The following is an 18,012-nucleotide window of genomic DNA, read 5'->3' on the forward strand; positions in this document are numbered from 1 at the left end:
TCTTTCTTGGTACCCATTTTTATCCCAATAAAGGAATGATGTATTTCCTCCCTATGCATAATAGTATTAAATGCTGATTAGCAAGCAAGTTTGTAAGCAGGGGCAAGGCTGTGATTCAGTGTGGAGCAGCAGGAGTGGCGAGTCGCTGCAGTGGCTTAGATGCATAGGACCTGCCCTGTACGTGCAGGCTTGTGGTGGCTGAGGACACTGCTCAGGTGTCAGTCGCAGCTTCCCTTCAGTGGCAGATAAAATGCAGTTGTGTTAACCAGTTGTGGGTAGTTGCTTAAAACAAAGCTGCTAAGGAGTCGTTGTTGTAATGAGGGTAGAGGAATTCCACATACCCCTATAGCCATAAAAGAGGAGTTTGATCATAATGAGGCACTGTTCCATCGCAGCACCGCTGCAGAAGGGAGAGAAGGGTTATGTGTGCATAACTGAAGCTCTTTACAGTTGGAATAATGCAGGATGAGTGTGCCTAGGGCTTTTCTCACAGCTGAAGGAGAATTTAGCCCAGCATTTCACCTTGAGCCAGCAAAAACATGGTTCCTGTGCTCAGTAAGTTCCATATGTGAGATTGGTCTTGATGTTGAGCAATCCCTGTTGATTTTCCCCTGATGTTAAGGCAACTCTGCAGCAAAATGCAATTAAGTCCATGATTACTTTCTAGAATGAGATACCAGGTCCCAGGTTTCCTTTTTGAAGTGTGCAAAATATATTCTTCTACTCCCCACACCTTCCCTGGCAGGCCTTGCCCAGCCCTTTGAGGGACTCAGGGGACCACCCCATAGCAGGCTGGCTGTCCAGGGCCTGAAGTCCCCCCAGCCTGGTGCTGGCTGCGGATTGCCCTAGTGCAGAGTCAGTAGCTTGATGAACGGCAGATGGGAAACACTCTTTGGAATGAGGATTCATCCTTCCCCAGACTGGCTTTCCTCTAAAAGGGTGTAGTTGCTGAAAGAGGAAAGAGAACACGTTTTCCACCTCCTCATCCCTGATTCAAATCCAGCCCCAGCTGACTGTGAGCAGGAGTCATTAGCACACCAAAGCAGCCATGTCCTGCGCGAAGTGAGCTTGGTGACTCCTGGGCCAGTTTCTAATGCACAGATGGTAAAATAATCCCACTGCCCTGCTTGCCAGCTTTGTTTGCTGCCTGCCTGTGAAAGGCCAGAGAATGACTAGGGACTGCATTACCCCTTCCACCTCTTGGAGCCGGACCGAGGGGCAGCACGGGGAAAGCTGCGTGTACGACAGCATGTGGCTTTGCCACGCGTCAGCGAGTTGACTCATGGACCCAGGCAGAAGGCTGACACCCCTGGAGCTCCCAGCTCTTTGCTCCTCCTTTCCTCTGGACGTCTCCACCTCAGGGCAGAAACATCTGCACTGTAGTGAAGCAGCCCTTGGCTGCCTATGTGCTACGGCCCTGCAGATTGAAATCATCTGAGGCTTATTCTGCACACAGCACCACCACCCCCCACCCCCCCATACATGGGGAGGTACAGTAGCGGTTCAGGGGTTGATCGGCATGTAGTTCAGCTGTCTTTGCTGTGGCTGGGGGCAGGGGGACAGCTGGGAGAGCAACTGCTTTAGCAATCCAACTTTAATCTGCCTGCGTCTGTGAGTCAGCACCCTCTGAGTGCATCTGTCTCCAGCACCGAGGCAGGACATGCATGCTGGAGTAGCACAGCCTTGCTTTAAAAACCAGACGACTGGAGGGGGAGAGAGAGCAGGCTCAAGTGAGCTGTTAAGCAATCGCTAATGACACAAAGTGACACAGCTCCAGCTTTGCATGATTTGAGTAAGGAGTCATAAGATGAGGAGAGTTGTTCATTTAAACATAGCTCGTTCAATCACTCCTCATCTGCAACAGCTTATCGGGAACCCCCCGGGAATCTGAGCCCTGCATGGTCCTGGGTCAGCCCAAGGAGGAGTGCGGCGCAGCATCGCCTTTGCCTGCACTTAATGCGTTTGCCCGATGCAAATACTGTAAAGAACTGCAGCCCTTTCTTGCACGCACACCGTGCTGGCGCAGTGGCAGAGCTTGTGACAGATACTCCTGAGCTTTGGGTTTGCCCACACTGCGTGCCAGATGCAGAGTGAAATGCTTGGGTACCCCTCTGGTGGCCCGGGCAGGATAGAGCAAACTCACCTTGGGAGCTTAGGCTTTGATCCTTTTCCTTTGCGAGGGAGCTGAGTTTGTGCTTCCCTGCTCCCTATTTTTAATACCGGTGTCAAACTCTGCCACCTCACCTGTGCCACAGTAGCTTTCTAGATCCAAAATGCATCTGGGAGTTTAATTTGGTTTTTTTTTCAGACTCACTTTGGTTGAACTTGGAATTGTGTGTAAAATAAATATATTTAATTTTCCTATTGCTCCAGTTTGAAAGGAAAAATTACCTTGCTGAACTCAGGATCGTGATGTGTTTGCTGGCTCATTTGGTATGTTTGCATGTATTGATTGTGTGCATCTGTACCAGCCAGAGCTTCACTTGTAATCCGGGTGATTAATTTGGTTTACCTGGCGCCAGGTAGGGAGAGAGGAAGACCATGAGAGCGCGAGCTGTGCTGCGAGGATGAAGGCGGAGGGTTAAAATGACCATGGCTTAAGTAAATCACCCTGCGGTGATGGCTGTAAATGCTCGTTGCATTGTAAACATCTCTCTGTGCATCCACCTGGTGAGAATGTGAAAGGATTTGAGGTTCTGTTCACTAGCCTCGCCTTATCTGAGTGCATTCACATCCGCTGTACCCCCTGCGGGGCTCTGATCCCTCTTCGGCACCTGGTTAACTACCACCCATACAACTGTCTGGGGCCAACTAAAACCGCCTGCCGCCCTTCAACAAAACCTCTGCCCCTCTCCCAGCCCTTCAGCGCCTCTTTGGTTTACGGTAATTGCGTACGCCGGGCTTTGTCCTTCCAACTCTGTCTGCTTTGCCCTCCTCTAAGTGAGGTTCGGGGGAAGCAAACCATCTCATTGGTATGGGTGGAGCTCCACCACACATCGCATCAATTCATAGATTTTTAAAGTCAGAAGAGACCGTTAGGTTCCTCTCTCCTGACCTCCCGCATAACACAGCCCATTAAACGCCACCCGCCAGCACCATGACTTGCGGTTGAATTAGAGCACCTCTGGTAGCAAGGCACTGGGCCTTGATTTAAAGGCTTGGAGTGACAGACAGATCCACCCCAGACCTCCAGAAGTTTGTCGCAGGGGTTAATTCCCCTCCCAAGGGGAGTTTCTCTGGCCTCACTTTTGCACCATTAAATCTGATTCTACCTTCGTGATAGATAAAAGATGCCTCTCCTGCTCCCGTGTCTTCTCAGAAGGGGAGAGATGCCGGAGAAGTTAAATTCTCCACAGGCACATCAGGAAACTCGAGTCCGAGCCCCTGCTGGGCGCTGGGCGTGGGCACTCGTGTCCTGTCCCTGCTGCCGCTCTGCTGGTGGAGAGCGTCTCTCTCTTTGCCCTCAGGCAGCACTTACCAAAGCCTCATGCAAGCTTCTCCCATTGCCCCCGCAGCAGTGCTGCTCCTTGCACGTCAATGCCGGTTTTCCTTGTCACCAATGTAACTGACTGCCAGCTGTATTTCTCGAGTGCCCAGCCCAGCCCTCTCCCGCTCCCCCCTGCTCTGCAGGGCTCCCTCTTCTGCCAAGGCAAAAGGTCGCGGCTGTTGCGTTCCCTGGGCCAGCCAGGTCCACACAAGCTCTTTCTTTTATGTTCCCTTTTTGGATTTCACCAAAAAGGGGTGTTTGCAATATCTGGTGGTGTTGTTCGTGTGTACTTTAGATGTCTTTGTCCAAAAAACAGGAGAAAAAAAGAGGAAAAATAATTAAAGTTTAGTAGAAAGACAACTTGTGTTTGGGAGTGATCCTTTTCTCCTCACAGTTTCCCCTGCTTGCAGTCGAGGACTGCCGCTTCCCAAAGAGCCACCACTCCGTCTGCAAAGCTGCTCTTCCCCTGCCCCCCTCTGCCGCCCCACCAGGGACAGCTGCCGGTGCTAGAAGTGGAAGAAGCCTTTTTCTCTCTGCAATTTCACTTGTGCCAAGCCTCCAGAAGAGCCACCCAGCTGGAACAGCAACCTTCAGGAGGACCTTCTTGTTTCAAAAATAATTTTGTAGGTTAAAACAAACAAACAAAAAAAAGATGGAGTGAAACATGTTCCCTGCCCCCGACCTGGCAGGAAGGGAGAAGGGCAAAAAGAAAAGCAGCAAACCATTTGGGTGTGGCTCAGTGAAGGGGGGGTCTGGAGGGGGTCCCGAGGGAAGGAAGCAGATTCTGGGCTTACTTCTAGAATTTAGAATAGAATAGAATAGAATAGAATAGAATAGAATAGAATAGAATAGAATAGAACAGAACAGAACAGAATAGACCAGGTTGGAAGAGACCTTCAAGATCATCGCGTCCAACCTATCATCCAACACCACCTAATCAACTAAACCATGCAGCCAAGCACCCTATCAAGTCTCCTCTTGAACACCTCCAGGGATGGTGACTCTACCACCTCCCCAGGCAGCACATTCCAATGGGAAATCACTCTCTGTGTAGAACTTCTTCCTAACCTCCAGCCTAAACCTCCCCTGGCACAGCTTGAGACTGTGTCCTCTTGTTCTGGTGCTGGTTTGCCTGGGACCAACCTCCACCTGTCTACAGCCTCCCTTCAGGTAGTTGTAGAGAGCAATAAGGTCACCCCTGAGTCTCCTCCAGGCTAAGCAACCCCAGCTCCCTCAGTCTCTCCTCATAGGGCTTGTGTTCCAAACCCCTCACCAGCTTGGTTGCCCTTCTCTGGACTCGTTCCAGCAAGTCAACCTCCTTCCTAAACTGAGGGGCCCAGAACTGGACACAGTACTCAAGGTGTGGCCTAACCAGAGCAGTGTACAGGGGGAAAATGACCTCCCTGCTCCTGCTGGCCGCACTGTTCCTGATGCAGGCCGGGATGCCATTGGCCCTCTTGGCTCCTTAGCATTCCTGCAGCAGGATGAGCCAAAATGCAAGGAACTGTTGGGAGGTCTTCGGAGCATCAGCTGCCTCCCTGCATGGCCAGGATGCCTGCAAGGCTGTTGGAGCTGCTGGGCAAAACCATTATCGATGGTCACACTTCATTCCTTTCCCCTTTTTGTCTCCTGAGGCATGCTTCATACCAGCTCCTGCGACTTGGTTAATTTATTTATTTTCAGCAAAGTAGGAAATACTTTTTCATCTCCTTTGCCTAATGGATTGGATGCGAAAAATATTTCTCTGGCAAGTGAACACCCTGAGAGTTGTTTGACTTGTCAGGACGTTATGTATCGGCCCCTGCGGCCCCCTGCCCCCGAAGCCGCCGCCGCGCTCCCCCTCTCCTGTTGCTGTTTACCCTGGGACACGGCATAATTTATGTGGAGGCTGCGTGTGACCTTGCATGCGCCTGCCGGAGCGAGCCGCGGCGCCCTTCCCCGCACCGGCCCCGCTTTGCATTCACGGGATGAATTTAGTGCTCCCGAAGGGACACGGAACCCAGCGGATTGGAGGGGGGGTGGCGGGGAACAAAAAATAGTAATCCACAGCCTGATAGAGAAATAAACACTGAGATTTTTTGTTGTCATTACTCTGCACAACATTTCCTTCTTGTTTAAGGGGCCCCCCACCCCAGACTGCCTGTATCAGAGCACAGAGATCAGCTGCAGAGCTGGAGGGGTCAACCTTTGCTTTCTTGCAGTGAGGGGCACACATCGGCAAGGGGCAGACATCAGCAAGGGGCAGACATCAGCAAGGGGCAGACATCAGCGAGGGGCACACATCGGCGAGGGGCACACATCGGCGAGGGGCACACATCAGCGAGGGGCACGCATCGGCAAGGGGCAGACATCGGCGAGGGGCACACATCAGCGAGGGGCACACATCAGCGAGGGGCACACATCGGCGAGGGGCACACATCAGCGAGGGGCACACATCGGCGAGGGGCACACATCAGCGAGGGGCACACGTCGGCGAGGGGCACACATCAGCGAGGGGCACACGTCGGCGAGGGGCACACATCGGCGAGGGGCAGCCTGCCCAGTGGCCACAGCAGCGCGCCAGCCGTGCTGTCCACCCACCCGGGCACCTGCCCAGGCGCTGCACTGAAGCCTTTTTAATTTTCTTTTCTTTTGTTTTAGTGGCAACAAGCTCGCTCCTGGCTAAATTGCAGCTTCGGGCTCAGTTGGCTGAATTTGGGCTTGTTGGATTTTTTATTGCAATCTGTTCACTTATTTCCCTCCCCGGCGCCGATTAGAAGCAAAACTGCTGTAAAGCTGCAGTCGTGCTGGGGAGTGTGTGGGGGGAGGGGGAACGGTGTCAGAGGCTGGCTGGGAGCAGCGCAGGGTCCACACTTCCTATTTAACTGGCTGATCGAGATGCATTGTCTGTACCCTTTTTAATGGGAAAACTAACTAACTAACTAAATAAACTCCCAGTTGGAAGAGGAAGGCTTGGAAAGAGCCCCTCTGCTTGCAACATGCCGTGACCGTGCAGCGCTGAGCTGCAGCCTATGGGCAGCACAGCCAGGCAGCCAAACACGGCCCTGAATAAATAATCCTACAAGGAAGGGAAGCTGTCAGGTAGGTTAGGGCCCAGGTCTGAGCTGCATTAGGAGCTGGCAGAAACGCCCTGCAAATAAATCATCTGAATGAGAGGTATTTTTAAATAGAAGTTGTCCTTGCTGCTTCGCTTTGCAACCTTTTGTGCTACCGGTGGGAGCCGAAGCCTGCAAGCTTTTAAGGCTTTCTGGCTGGCAGAGGAAAGCTGGCAGAAAGCTGGCAAAGGCTTGGGGTGCAGGGGAGGACACTGCTGGCGAGAGCAGGTACCCCTTATGCTGAGAGCATTTCCTGTGGAGTGGGGACACAGCGCAGTTCACAGCCTGTGACAGCTGGGTCCCAACCGACCAGGCAAAGCTCAGCGTCTTGGAGTGGCCAAACCAGCTGTCCTGCCCTGGCTCCATCACCCTTCCTGATGTCAGACAGGAGGATTTAGATGTATTTTCGGTTCATTTTTATAGCTGGCACCTGTGAGGCCAGCACCAGGCAGTGATAACCGAGGAGGCCGCTGCATTGGGGGCTGGGATAATGGCATGGGCAGAGTGATCTGGTCTGGAGGAATGGGGAAGCTGAGGGAGGGCAACCTCTCTGCCCCCAGGGGCGATGAGACTAGGGTCTGGGATGGAGCAAGGGGCCGGGGCCACAGCTTGTGACTGCTTTTGGAGCCGAGGCATGAGCCACAGCTCTCACAACCCTGTGGGGGCCGGGGGTGTGTGTGTGCTGAATTGGGTGCATTCAGTGCGACACAGCTGGTGCGGACTGCAGGGCGGGGGGGGAGGTAGGGGGGAGGTGGGGGGTTGCAGTTGCTCCTGACACTTTTGCCTCTGAATGTGATGATAAACTCTCTTTCCCGATTAGCGCTGATCCCTCTGCCTCCAAAACAGTTGGCCCTAATGAACATACGGCCCAACAGCTGTAAGCAGTTATACATATGCATGGATATATATATTTATCCCCCCCCCCCAGCCCATCCATATATACTGGAGATCACAGCTGTTGCTATTCTTCCTTGCAATGCAGATCAGACGCTCTCTCTCTTTGGAGTCTTACTTGACCTATTTTGCAGGCGCAAGATTTTTTGTGATGATGATTTCCCCAGTTGGTGCTTTTGATTCTGCCTGAAACATCTTGATTGAAGGCAAACAATGGCAGCTCCGGCAGCCGGCAGCGCCCCGCACCCACACGCCGCCCTGGCCCCGCAGCCGCCACACGCCAGGGGAGGGGGGAGGGATGAGGTCCGGCTGATGCTTCCCAGGGTGGCAGCGGCGGCCGGCTGGTCCGTCCTGACCTGTCTCCTCCGATGCCCTTCTCTGAGCCCGTGGGACACAGTTCTGCTGCCTGAACCATCAGTTTGGCCACCCGACCTGGATTTGAAGGCTTGTGCTGGTTTCCCCAGCCTCTGCCACCTCCAGTCGAGCTGGCCCGTGCTCAGCCCTGAGGCCACTCCCACCAGGTGGAAACTGCTTCACCATCCCCAAAATTCTGCAAACCCGTTGGTGATGCCCCTTGGAGTGCCAGGGCTGCCTCAGCTCTAAGGCCAGTTGGGGAGATGGTGCCAGAGCTGGCAGGGATGGCAAACCCTCAATGGTTGCTGCATCCCACAGTGCAGTGGTGCTCTGAGCACCTCATGAGTGATGGAGACCTTTGAAGCCCTTTCCCCAGGGACACCAAGACTCTGCTCACTGCTCAGCTCAGGGTTTGGGGGCTGACAGGGAACTTCCACTGGCCCCACTCCACCAGCTGTGCAGGTTGACCCAAAGAAGGACTCCAAAGTTCTCCTGGCAAAGAGAAGTGGCCATTCAGGTGTGCACAAAGCCATTTCTTGTTCACCATTTTCATTTGAAGCTTGGCCTTCAACCTGGGTTTCTACGGCAACCAGGAAGTTCCTGTCCTGGCCCAGCTGGAGGGAGTAAGGTAGCCAGGGGAGTGGAGCAGGAGGGCAGGAGGGGAGGATGGAGGGTGGCAGGGGAAGAGACCAAAAGAAGACTTTTCAAAGAAGCAAGACTGCACTTCCCACCCTCCTGGGCCCAAGGCTACTGCAGCAGGGCAGATCTCCAACCTTGTCCATGTCCCTCTGTCGCCAGAGGCACTGTGGCCAGCTGGGGTGAAATCAGGTGGTGTAAACCACCTGCCATTTGGGTTCTTCCATGTAAGGGGCACCCTGAGCTGTCCCACCTTGCCCAGCCTTGGCACAGCTGCACCCCCTGAGCCCCTCCACAGACCCTGGGTTAAAAAGAGTGAATTACCTTCGAAACACACTTTTCTTCCAAACCAAAACCAAAACCAAAACTCAACGAGCTGCCAGTGACTCATCTTAGGCAGCAAGTCTCTTCATTTATTCATTACAAGATAATACCCAAATCTGGCTAATTAATATTCCTGCATATTTTCCAAGGGCTGATGAGGTGTCTTAAACATCTTGCAGGGATGGGCTTTCATATTTATAAGGTTGCTGTGCAAACTTAAATTGGCACCATCTAAATATACCTCTCATGTTTAATCATGGGGCTTCACTCCCAGGTCACTGGAGGAACTTCCCCAGGCACATACCATGGCTTGGAGCAGGACCTGGGGGATTGGTGGGTGGGAGAACTACCTGAGAAGGCTGCCACGAGCCAAGGCATGATGTCACATCCATCCTTCTGCATGGATGTGGGATTTATGTTTCCTTGGGTGATGAGAGCAAAGCACAGCAAGCACCGACCCGCTGGTGGCTGTAGGGTCAGCAGGGGTTTGGGGTGAGGGATGGCTGTGAGCAGCCTCACAGCTGAGCATGGCAAGGCCTGCAGCTTCCTGCCAAAACCCTCTTCCAAGGTTAAAAACAGGACTTGGTTGCAAACTGGAAGTCTGCTTTGCATTTGCCCTCATTACGTTGATTGCTTATTTACACGTATGCAAATGGAGGAAGAGGCAGCCGCTCCTCCACCTGGGGACCCCTCGGCACAGCAGAGCCCGAACCCCACCACATAAATCCCTGCAGAGGGGTAGAGCATGGGGGCTCCCACTCCCTCCCCACCATCAACCTGAAAATGAAGCATCAGCCCCTCTGGAGGCACCGATTTCGGGAGCGAACTGCAGCCCTGCGACCCAACTACCGTGGCCATAGGCGCAGTGGTTATCGGTGCCGCTGCCTCTTGCCTTGCCTTGCTTTGCCAGATGTGCGTGTCCGGCTCCAGCTGTTCCCCATCAGCCTCCCCCAAGCAGCACTGCCAACCCTGGGATCCTTTTTCCACCAGGCCCCATGTCCTTCATCAGACACCAATTTGGTCAGGCCCAGCTGCTCATTTTTCTTTCTGCTGTGTGACATGTTTTCACCCGGCTCCTAATCCGTCTCTTTCCATTCACAACTCGAGCTGTTTATGGATGTGCCTCTGCTCTCCCTGCTATTCCCACCCCCCAGACAGAGCCATCCATCAATAAAACCCTGCCGAGCACCCGAGCATCCATCCCCTCCCCACCACCAGCAATGTATGGGGTTTGATGGTGCCGCAGGTAGCCAGGACGCCAGGGTCCTCTTCCTGGCTGAGAGGGCTGGAGGGACCATGGCACCAAGGCTCTGCAAGGGGCACTTACTGTTTTGGGGCTGCTTCCTCTGGTGAAGGCCCATGACAGGGATGTATCCCAAGCTTTCAGGGATCACACTGTGGGCTGCACCTGTGTCCCCCCATCTATAGTAACAGGTGCTTTAATGCCTGCCCCGGGCTGGCAGCTGCCCGCTCTTGCAAGCTGCAGCTGTGCCAAAGAGGAAGAGGAGGAGGATGAAGACAGCTGGGAGAGCAAACCCATGGACACCAAGCATAGGCACCATGGCCGGGGACCACCCTGGGGTGGCCCTCTTGGGCCCCTTTCTATGGGAGAGACATCACTGGCATTGAGTAGTGGAGGCTGAGGGCACCCTGCTCCCTTTGCTGCCCCAGGGCTCTTTGCTTGTGATGGAGAAAGTGAACATCCAAACACCCCAGAAGCATCTGAGGACAGGGCAGGGAAACCAAGCAGTGACATCTGAGGCAAGCAGTACCTGAGGAGGCACTGACCTGGAGGCTGTCTAGAAGCACACTGGGGCAGGGGGGGCAGCCCTCCAACCCCAGCACTGCCTGGAAAGTAGGCCTCATTTGCAAGGGATTTGTTGCTGGTTCCCTCAGGCTGGAATGACGGGAGCTGGGTGTGAGGGTCCCCGTACCTTGGATCTACTGCTCCTCTTTTCAGCGCACTGAGAATCTCTTCCTTGCCCGTTTCCCACCAAAGCATCATGGGGGGAAAGCAAGCTGGAACAAAACCAGGGATGTTTTGCAAGCAGGAAGAAACTAAAGGAAGCCCAAAGAGAGCAATGAAAAAACCCTAATGCCTCTGAGACGCTGCTCTGCTTTGTGAAGTCAGCCTCATTCTCCCCAGACGAAGAGCTTGCCCCAGCACAGACACAGCCAGGCCAGCCCACAGCCCCACCACACGCCCCAAGCTGAAGGGTTCCTCCTTGCCTTTCCCAGACTCATCTGAACATGGAGATTCCCCAAAACAGCCCAGGGTGCTGCCAGTACCCACAGAGCCCCACAGAGCCCCGCAGAGCAGTAGGGCTTGAAGTGGCGATGAAGCCCAGAGGGCCAGACGCTGGGGCTGCAGCACGTCCATCACAGTGGATACGAGTGGAGGCAGGAAGGCTGCCATCTGCATCCCCATCCCTGTCCCCTTCCCCATCCCACAATGGGGATTGTTCTGGAGGCCTGGGCAGGATGCGGCTGGGCCAGCTCCACGCCTGACTCACATCCTTGCTAGCTGGGAGAGCGCTGTTGAGAGCTGCAGCCCCAGCATCCCCCCTTGTGTGGCTGGGACACGGGATGGGCGCTGGAGGGGACTGCCCCCCCAGGCCAGAACTCACCACCACCCCATCATCCTTGAGCTGCTCCCTCCAAAACAGCCCCGACAGAACGCTCCCAGCCAAGGGCCGGGCACCCACAGGCCCCAGGGAGCTGTCACTTCCCAAGGCGGTGGGAGCCTCCCGCCGGAGCCGGTGTCGCTGGGGGCGGGGGGGAAGAGCTGGAGCCGAGCGAGGCATCGTTTGCACTAAGTGATCACATTTATTTGAATATTTTCTTTGTGTGTGTGTGTTCTAAAATCGGTTACAGAATAAATACCTGTGCCTTATAGCAGGAAGTCCACTTTTCTTTTCTTTTTTTTTTTTTTTCTCCTTTTTTATACAAAGTGCTTGTTACAGGAAGTTGCATCAGCGATAGGCAGGAGGGGTGGGTGGGGGGCGGGCGGGCAGGGGGGTGGGGTGGGGTGGTGCATTTCGGCCACGCTTCCCCTCCTGAAAACTGGAGCAGATTTTTTTTTTTTTAATGGTTTGTTTGAATTATCATCATCATTATTTATTTATTTGTTCATGATTGGGTCTTTGTGGTTTGTTTTTAAAAGTTCCTTTTCCCTTTTGCTTGTTGCTCTGTTTGTTTTTGCCTGTGTGTGTGTGTGTGTTTGTGTGTGCATTAAATTTCCTGCCATCGTGTATTTACAAATCTCTGAAAGGAGGAGAGAGGAGGGGGGGAGGGAAGGAGGGAGGGGAAACTAAACCCCCCTTTCCCCCCCCTCCCCCCAAAAAAATGCCAATATGCATGAGAAGTGGCCTCGTAACACCAAAAATAATAAAAACAACCCCCAAAAAAATATATCAGGCTTTAAAAAAAACCCCAAGAAACACATCAAAGTAACAAACCCAAAACCTACAGGTGTTGCTTTGTATTGAATCAATAATAGATTTTTTTTTCCTGTTTTTGCTCTTTTTTTTTGATTGTTTTTTTTTTTTTTTTTTTTTTTTCCTTTTTTTTTTTTTTTCATATCTCTTTAAAAAGGGAAAGAGAGGTTGGGGGAGGAGGGGGGAGGGGGGGAAAGGGGCAGGAAAAAAAACAAAAAAAAAAAAAAAAAAAAAAATCAGAAAAAAATGAACCAAACCTCAAAAAAAAAAAGAAATGAGTTTGGAGAAATGGAAAGAGTAGAAGGTTGCCATTGTCCCTTCTGAAGTTTTCCAAAGGCAGAGAGGAGCGAGGAAAAGCACGGTGCACGGATCCAGGCGCCTGACTGAAATCCCCATCAATTTCTTCTCGGTGATTTCTCCCTCATCTTTTCCCAGCGAGGGCCAGGAAGGACTTTCCAGAGTTAATTTGAAAAAAGAAAAGAAAAAAAAAAGAAGAGGAGGAGAAAAAAAGAAAAAGGAAAAAAAAAAGGAATAAAAAAAAGGAAAAGAAAAAGAAGAAGAAGAAGAAAAAGGAAAAGAAGAAGAAGAAAAAAGAAAAAGAAAAAGAAGAAAAAAGAAAAAGAAAAAGAAGAAAAAGAAAAAGAAAAAGAAGAAAAAGAAAAAGAAAAAGAAGAAAAGAAAAAGAAAAAGAAGAAAAAGAAAAAGAAAAAGAAAAAGAAAAAGAAAAAGAAAAAGAAAAAGAAAAAGAAAAAGAAAAAGAAAAAGAAAAAGAAAAAGAAAAAGAAAAAGAAAAAGAAAAAAGAAGAAAGAAAAAGAAAAAGAAATAGAAAAAGAAATAGAAAAAGAAAAAGAAAAAGAAAAAGAAAAAGAAAAAGAAAAAGAAAAAGAAAAAGAAAAAGAAAAAGAAAAAGAAAAAGAAAAAGAAAAAAGAAAAGAAAAAAAAGAAAAAAGAAAAAATAAAAAAGGAAAATGAAAAAAAAGGATAAAAAAGGAAAAAAAGGATAAAAGAAAAAAAAAGGATTTTAAAGGGAAAAAAGATGTTTTAAAAGAAAGGATTTAAAGGGAAAATAAAAAAGAGAGAGATGAGAAAAGAGCCCTCCCCAAAATCCTGGAGGGGTGCAGGGTGGGGGGAAAAAAACATTGGGTTTGATTTAAAATAGGTGGGAGGGGGGGTGGGGGGTGTGGAAAAAACCAAAAGAAAAAGCCAAAGAAAAGCCAAACCAAAGCAGACTTTTCTCTCCGAACGCGCCATGGAGCGGCAGGGCTCTCCGGAGAGTGCGACGGTTAACTGGTGACGTAGTGTTTCGCCGACGGCTGGCCGTAGACCCTATAGAAATCCTGCCGCCCGTGCTGCTGGGATGCGTCAATCCATTCCCTCACGGCAAGTCCCGGGAGCGACTGGGGGACGGCGGGCGCAGGCGGCAGCGGGTGGGAGTACTCCTGCGAGGAGACCGTCCAGGGGAAGTGCCCCGACCGCGGGTAGGGCTGGTGCCCGCTGTGGTTGGACACGGAGGAACAGTAACAGTTATCCACGGAGCAGACGAGGATTTTGCGCCCGCCGTACTGGGAGAGCACGGACTGCTGAGATGAGGTGGTGTTGGGGTAGTGAGATGGGTTGAAGACGGAGCCCGAGTGCACCGGCTGCGGGCCGCTGGGAAGTCCGACTATGTGCTGCGTGGAGCTACAAGGCACCATGGCTTGTGCGGACTGCCCCTCGCCAGCTGAAGCGCCCTGGCTCATGTACTGGCTCGCCACAGTCCCAGACGATGGCTCGAGGAAGCTGCCCTCGGGGAAGGCGGTGGAGTGCTTGCGCTTCTCCGCGCCGGAGTTGCTGACGGTGCAGGGGTACATGGGGATGCTCTGCAGGAAGGGGACAGGGGTGCTCAGAGGACCTGCAGAGGGAAAGAGGAGAGCAGGATTGCATCAAGCACGGTGTAGCACAGCTCCGGCCCCTGGCCTGAACCTGCAGCGAAGCCCGGAGGCCATGCTCCAGCCCCACGTGAGCAGAGGGTCACCCAGCCTGCCCCACCAGTGGCAAACTGGGCACATAGCCACACCCAGCTGAATTTTCAGGTTCTGTTCTAGGGCCTTGCCAGCAGGCTCAGAGCAGCCCCAAGCACTGCTCTGCAAACACGTGCACGGGCTGAGCCTGTGCACAGCTGTTAACACGATTGCAGCAGGATGGACTGTGGGGACAAACCCAAATGCCCCTCAGGAGAGAGGACTGGGAAGCCTTCACGGGATGTAGCCTGCTCCTAGGCATGGGCTGCAGCACCATGTTGGCCCCAGGCCGTTTCTGTGCCATCTTTCCACTGACTTTTCCTGCTGCCAGCCCCTTGCTGTGTCACCCCTAAGTACAGCCCTTTCACAAGCCAAGGGAGACATTCTGGGGAGAACCAGAGCTGGCTTCATGGTGCCTCCACACCACTGGTGACTGCAGAGGGCTTCCCAGGGGTCCCTGCATGCCAACAGTATCACAGTATCACAGTACTCCCTCCCCACCCTTGCACTGGGATCTGCAGGACACCCAGCTTCGGATACCAGAGGCAGTGAGGTCCTGCGCCCTCCTCGCATCTGTCAGGCTTCACTCACCTTCCAGCAGCTTCCTGAGCTGCTTCTCCTTCTTGGCAATCTCATTCAGGAAGAGCTTGGAGTTGAGGTGGCCAATTTTGGGTGGGGGCAGGCTGCCACCTGTACAGTTCTGGGTCCTGTTGGGGACCACAGGCAGAGAGGAGAGGCATGAGGGACAAGATACACTCAGGGAAGGGTCAGATGGATCCTTACCCCACAAACCTCTCAGGGCCAAAACCCTTCTCTAGGGCAGCAATATGGAGGGCAGTACGAAGCTGGCTCTCCCTCATGGGCAGGAGCTTCCCTGCCTAGCTTTGCTGTGAATATCCCATGCCAGGGTGTACCTCCCCCAGTGCCCTGCATACCACTCCAGCTTGCCTTGGCTCTGCTAGTGTTGGCTTGAACCCTCTGTCCTGCCTCTGTCCCAGCAGAGCTGGACTGAGCCCTGCACCCCAGCCCAGCCAGTCCCACCCTGGCTGTGCTGCCAGCTCCCAGTACTGCTCTTCCACAAGCACACCACTACTTTTTCCTAGCCAAGGAGTAGACTTGATTCAATGGCTGCAGGCTTCCTCCCAGAGAAGGAAACCAAGGCATCCTTCTGCCAGGCCCTGTGGCATCCCTGGCCCTGCTCCTCCTCCAGACATTGTGGTGCTGCCTCCTCTGCAACAGCCCTCCCCATTCCCCACCCTGAACATGCCTGCCCCACATCACTTACCTGTCCATTAAGATTTTCACAGACTTGGTGTTCTAGGAAGGGGAAGGAGAAGTTCTGGTCAGTAAGGCCAGTCCCTGCCCCAGTGGCCACCTCCCCTTTCAGTGTCACCTTCTGTGGGCCACCAGGAGGGGACATGCAACCCAGGGCTGCTAAGCTCCCTCTACCCCCAGCACAGGCTGCCCCAGCACCATCTCCAGCTGTGGCACATCCTCATTTGAGGCTGGCACTGAGCCTGCCCCGCTCCCACCGCTGAGCCCTCTGGAGGCATCAGCTATCCCTGTTAAGTGTCCCCAGCCCACTACCCACTATGCCCCATGCCTCCCCGATGCCCCCTGCATAACCAGACCTCCCCACTGTCCCCACCCCGTGGCTTGCCTTACCTTCATGAAGTTGATGTCCTCGGTTTTGTCAAACATGACCTGGACAGAGCTGAGAAGCTTCTTGGCCTCCTGCATGCGCTCATTGAGGTGGAGGACCTGGGCTGCATTCTCATTGCAGAACTTGGCCTGGGCCTTGTCCAGGATCTCCATGGTCTTCCGCAAGTCTTCATCCAAGATCTGGTGCATCTTCTCATACTGTAGGCGCACCTCGTCCTTCAGCTGGCTCACCTTCTCCTGCGGGGAGAGAAGCAGGGTCAGGCTCACTGCTCCCTTCAGCTTCCACCATGTCATCCCAGGTCACCTGGGTCCTTTCCCTAGCAGGGGTGTGTGTGTAACCTAAAAGCTGCAACACAGTTCTGCTCTCCTGCAACACCCACACAGACCAAACCCTGCTGTCAAGTGCCACGTGGGACTCTTATGTGTCAGAGACCCAACAGCAACACTGTGGAAGTTTGCTTGATCCAACAGATCTCCTGGACCTATCTCCTGGTGTCTATGTGAGATTGCCTCCAGAGAGCTAATGCCAAGCAACAACTTGCTACACCACTGAGGCAGGTGTGCTCCCTTGAAAACCCCTGCCTATCCCCATTTTCAACCCTGTTCCCATCCTCATCCCCATCTCAGGCTAGGGACACATCATGTTCCAGAACTTCCAGACTCCAGGAGGCTGAGGGGCTTTAAGGACTGTGAGCTGATCTTTTTACCTGCATCCTAGCAAAATGCTTGCATCTCTTCCACCTGCTGGCTATTTCAGTAGTTTATTTCAGGGACCTCCCACCTCCAGAACCTCCTCTCCCACTCAGAACAAAGTAGGTGGCCCAGAAAAGGCTGTGCTGAGCTGAGAGCATGGTGGGCCATCTGATAACTAAGGACAACATTGCTCCTTACTCCCAACTCCCCCCAGGACCCATGAAGCCTATCACCTTTAGGGTAATCCCACCAAAAGAATGACTTGCAAGACTGGAATGGAGACAGCAGGTCAGTCCAGCCACTCCTCCCCTCCATTTCCTCCCTCCTTCCTGCCCACCTAGACCCTATGCCCCAGAAGCCTGTCCCCATTGCACCAGGGGGTGCCAGTCCCCAGGGCTGGCTGCAGGAGGGTGCAGCATGAGTTACCTCAACCAGCCGCTTGTCCGACTCCAGCTTGTAGAGCTGCTCTTCGATATCTTGCTCCCGCTCCTCCAGGCGGTCCTGCTGCTTCATCAGCATCTTCTGCAAAGAGAGGAAAGCAGCAACCATCAGATCCCAGCAGCCACACACACCAAGGAAGCTTTGGTGCCCCCACACAGGCTCTGCCCACACAGTTCAGCAAGGACAGTGCTTTTCTCCCAGCAGGATGCCATTGCTGAGCTGAAAGCCCACAGGTGGCTAAAGGAGGTGGACACCTTGGTATTTCAGTAGCCATGCTGTGTGCACTGGGCTGCCTTATCAGCTGTGGATCTTGATTTGAGTTCCCTGGGTTTGAGCAGCCCTTTGGGTAACTTTCTGAAGCTCAGTCAGTACCTGGGGTTTTGTCACCACCAAGAGCTGGGGACCCAGGGGGGAGGAAAACGGAGAGGCTCATCTCCCACCATGGCAGCGCTATTGCAAGGCCTGTGACCCATCGCCGTCAGGCTCCCACAAGATATCACCACCCCTCCTTGTGCCCCGGTATGCCATGCCAAATCCTCTCTCTCTTCCCCACCTCTGTGACGAGCCCCAGAGCCAGCATCACTGTAATCAGAAGGGACAGACAGAGGAGGAATAGGGCCTCCCCCCTGCCACACTGCCAGCCCCCAGCCCCGATTCCTTGGGGCTGGGCCTGTGCCATCAGCCTAACAAGTGGGACAAAACCTTATCCCCGGCTATCAGCACGGCAGCCTCGCTCCCGCACGCAGGAGCAGGGCTTCCCGAGACAGCCCCCAAGGCAAGCCCACATCTCCCCACTCTGCAGTTATCCTGGGGAAAAGCCACCACAGCAGTGGGGCAAAGAGAAGGGCCTCAGCCAGCAGAGCTGTGGCGCTGGAGACAATCGCCGACGGGGGCGAGGTGGGAAGGAAGCGGCAGCGAGGCTGAATTTCGAGGGGATTATTGCTATTATAAACCGCCGCTTGGGGATTTATAATCAAGTAATTAATTC

General features: G+C 53.2%; 1 protein-coding gene across 1 annotated transcript in view; it reads right to left on the reverse strand.

Annotated features, from left to right (window-relative positions):
* Positions 1 to 13,441: 13,441 nt before the first annotated feature.
* TRIM8 (tripartite motif containing 8) overlaps positions 13,442 to 18,012 on the reverse strand; it is a 28,826-nt gene continuing 24,255 nt past the window's right edge. Inside the window, exons 3-7 of the mRNA XM_009908204.2 lie at positions 17,010 to 17,105; positions 15,894 to 16,127; positions 15,514 to 15,545; positions 14,820 to 14,935; positions 13,442 to 14,119 (exon numbers count right to left, since the gene is read on the reverse strand). Coding sequence (XP_009906506.2) covers positions 13,512 to 14,119; positions 14,820 to 14,935; positions 15,514 to 15,545; positions 15,894 to 16,127; positions 17,010 to 17,105 — 1,086 coding nt within the window. The 3' untranslated portion in view covers positions 13,442 to 13,511. The remainder of the gene's footprint in view (positions 14,120 to 14,819; positions 14,936 to 15,513; positions 15,546 to 15,893; positions 16,128 to 17,009; positions 17,106 to 18,012) is intronic.

Source organism: Dryobates pubescens, chromosome 8 (genome assembly GCF_014839835.1).
Source record: "Dryobates pubescens isolate bDryPub1 chromosome 8, bDryPub1.pri, whole genome shotgun sequence".
NCBI lineage: Eukaryota > Metazoa > Chordata > Aves > Piciformes > Picidae > Dryobates > Dryobates pubescens.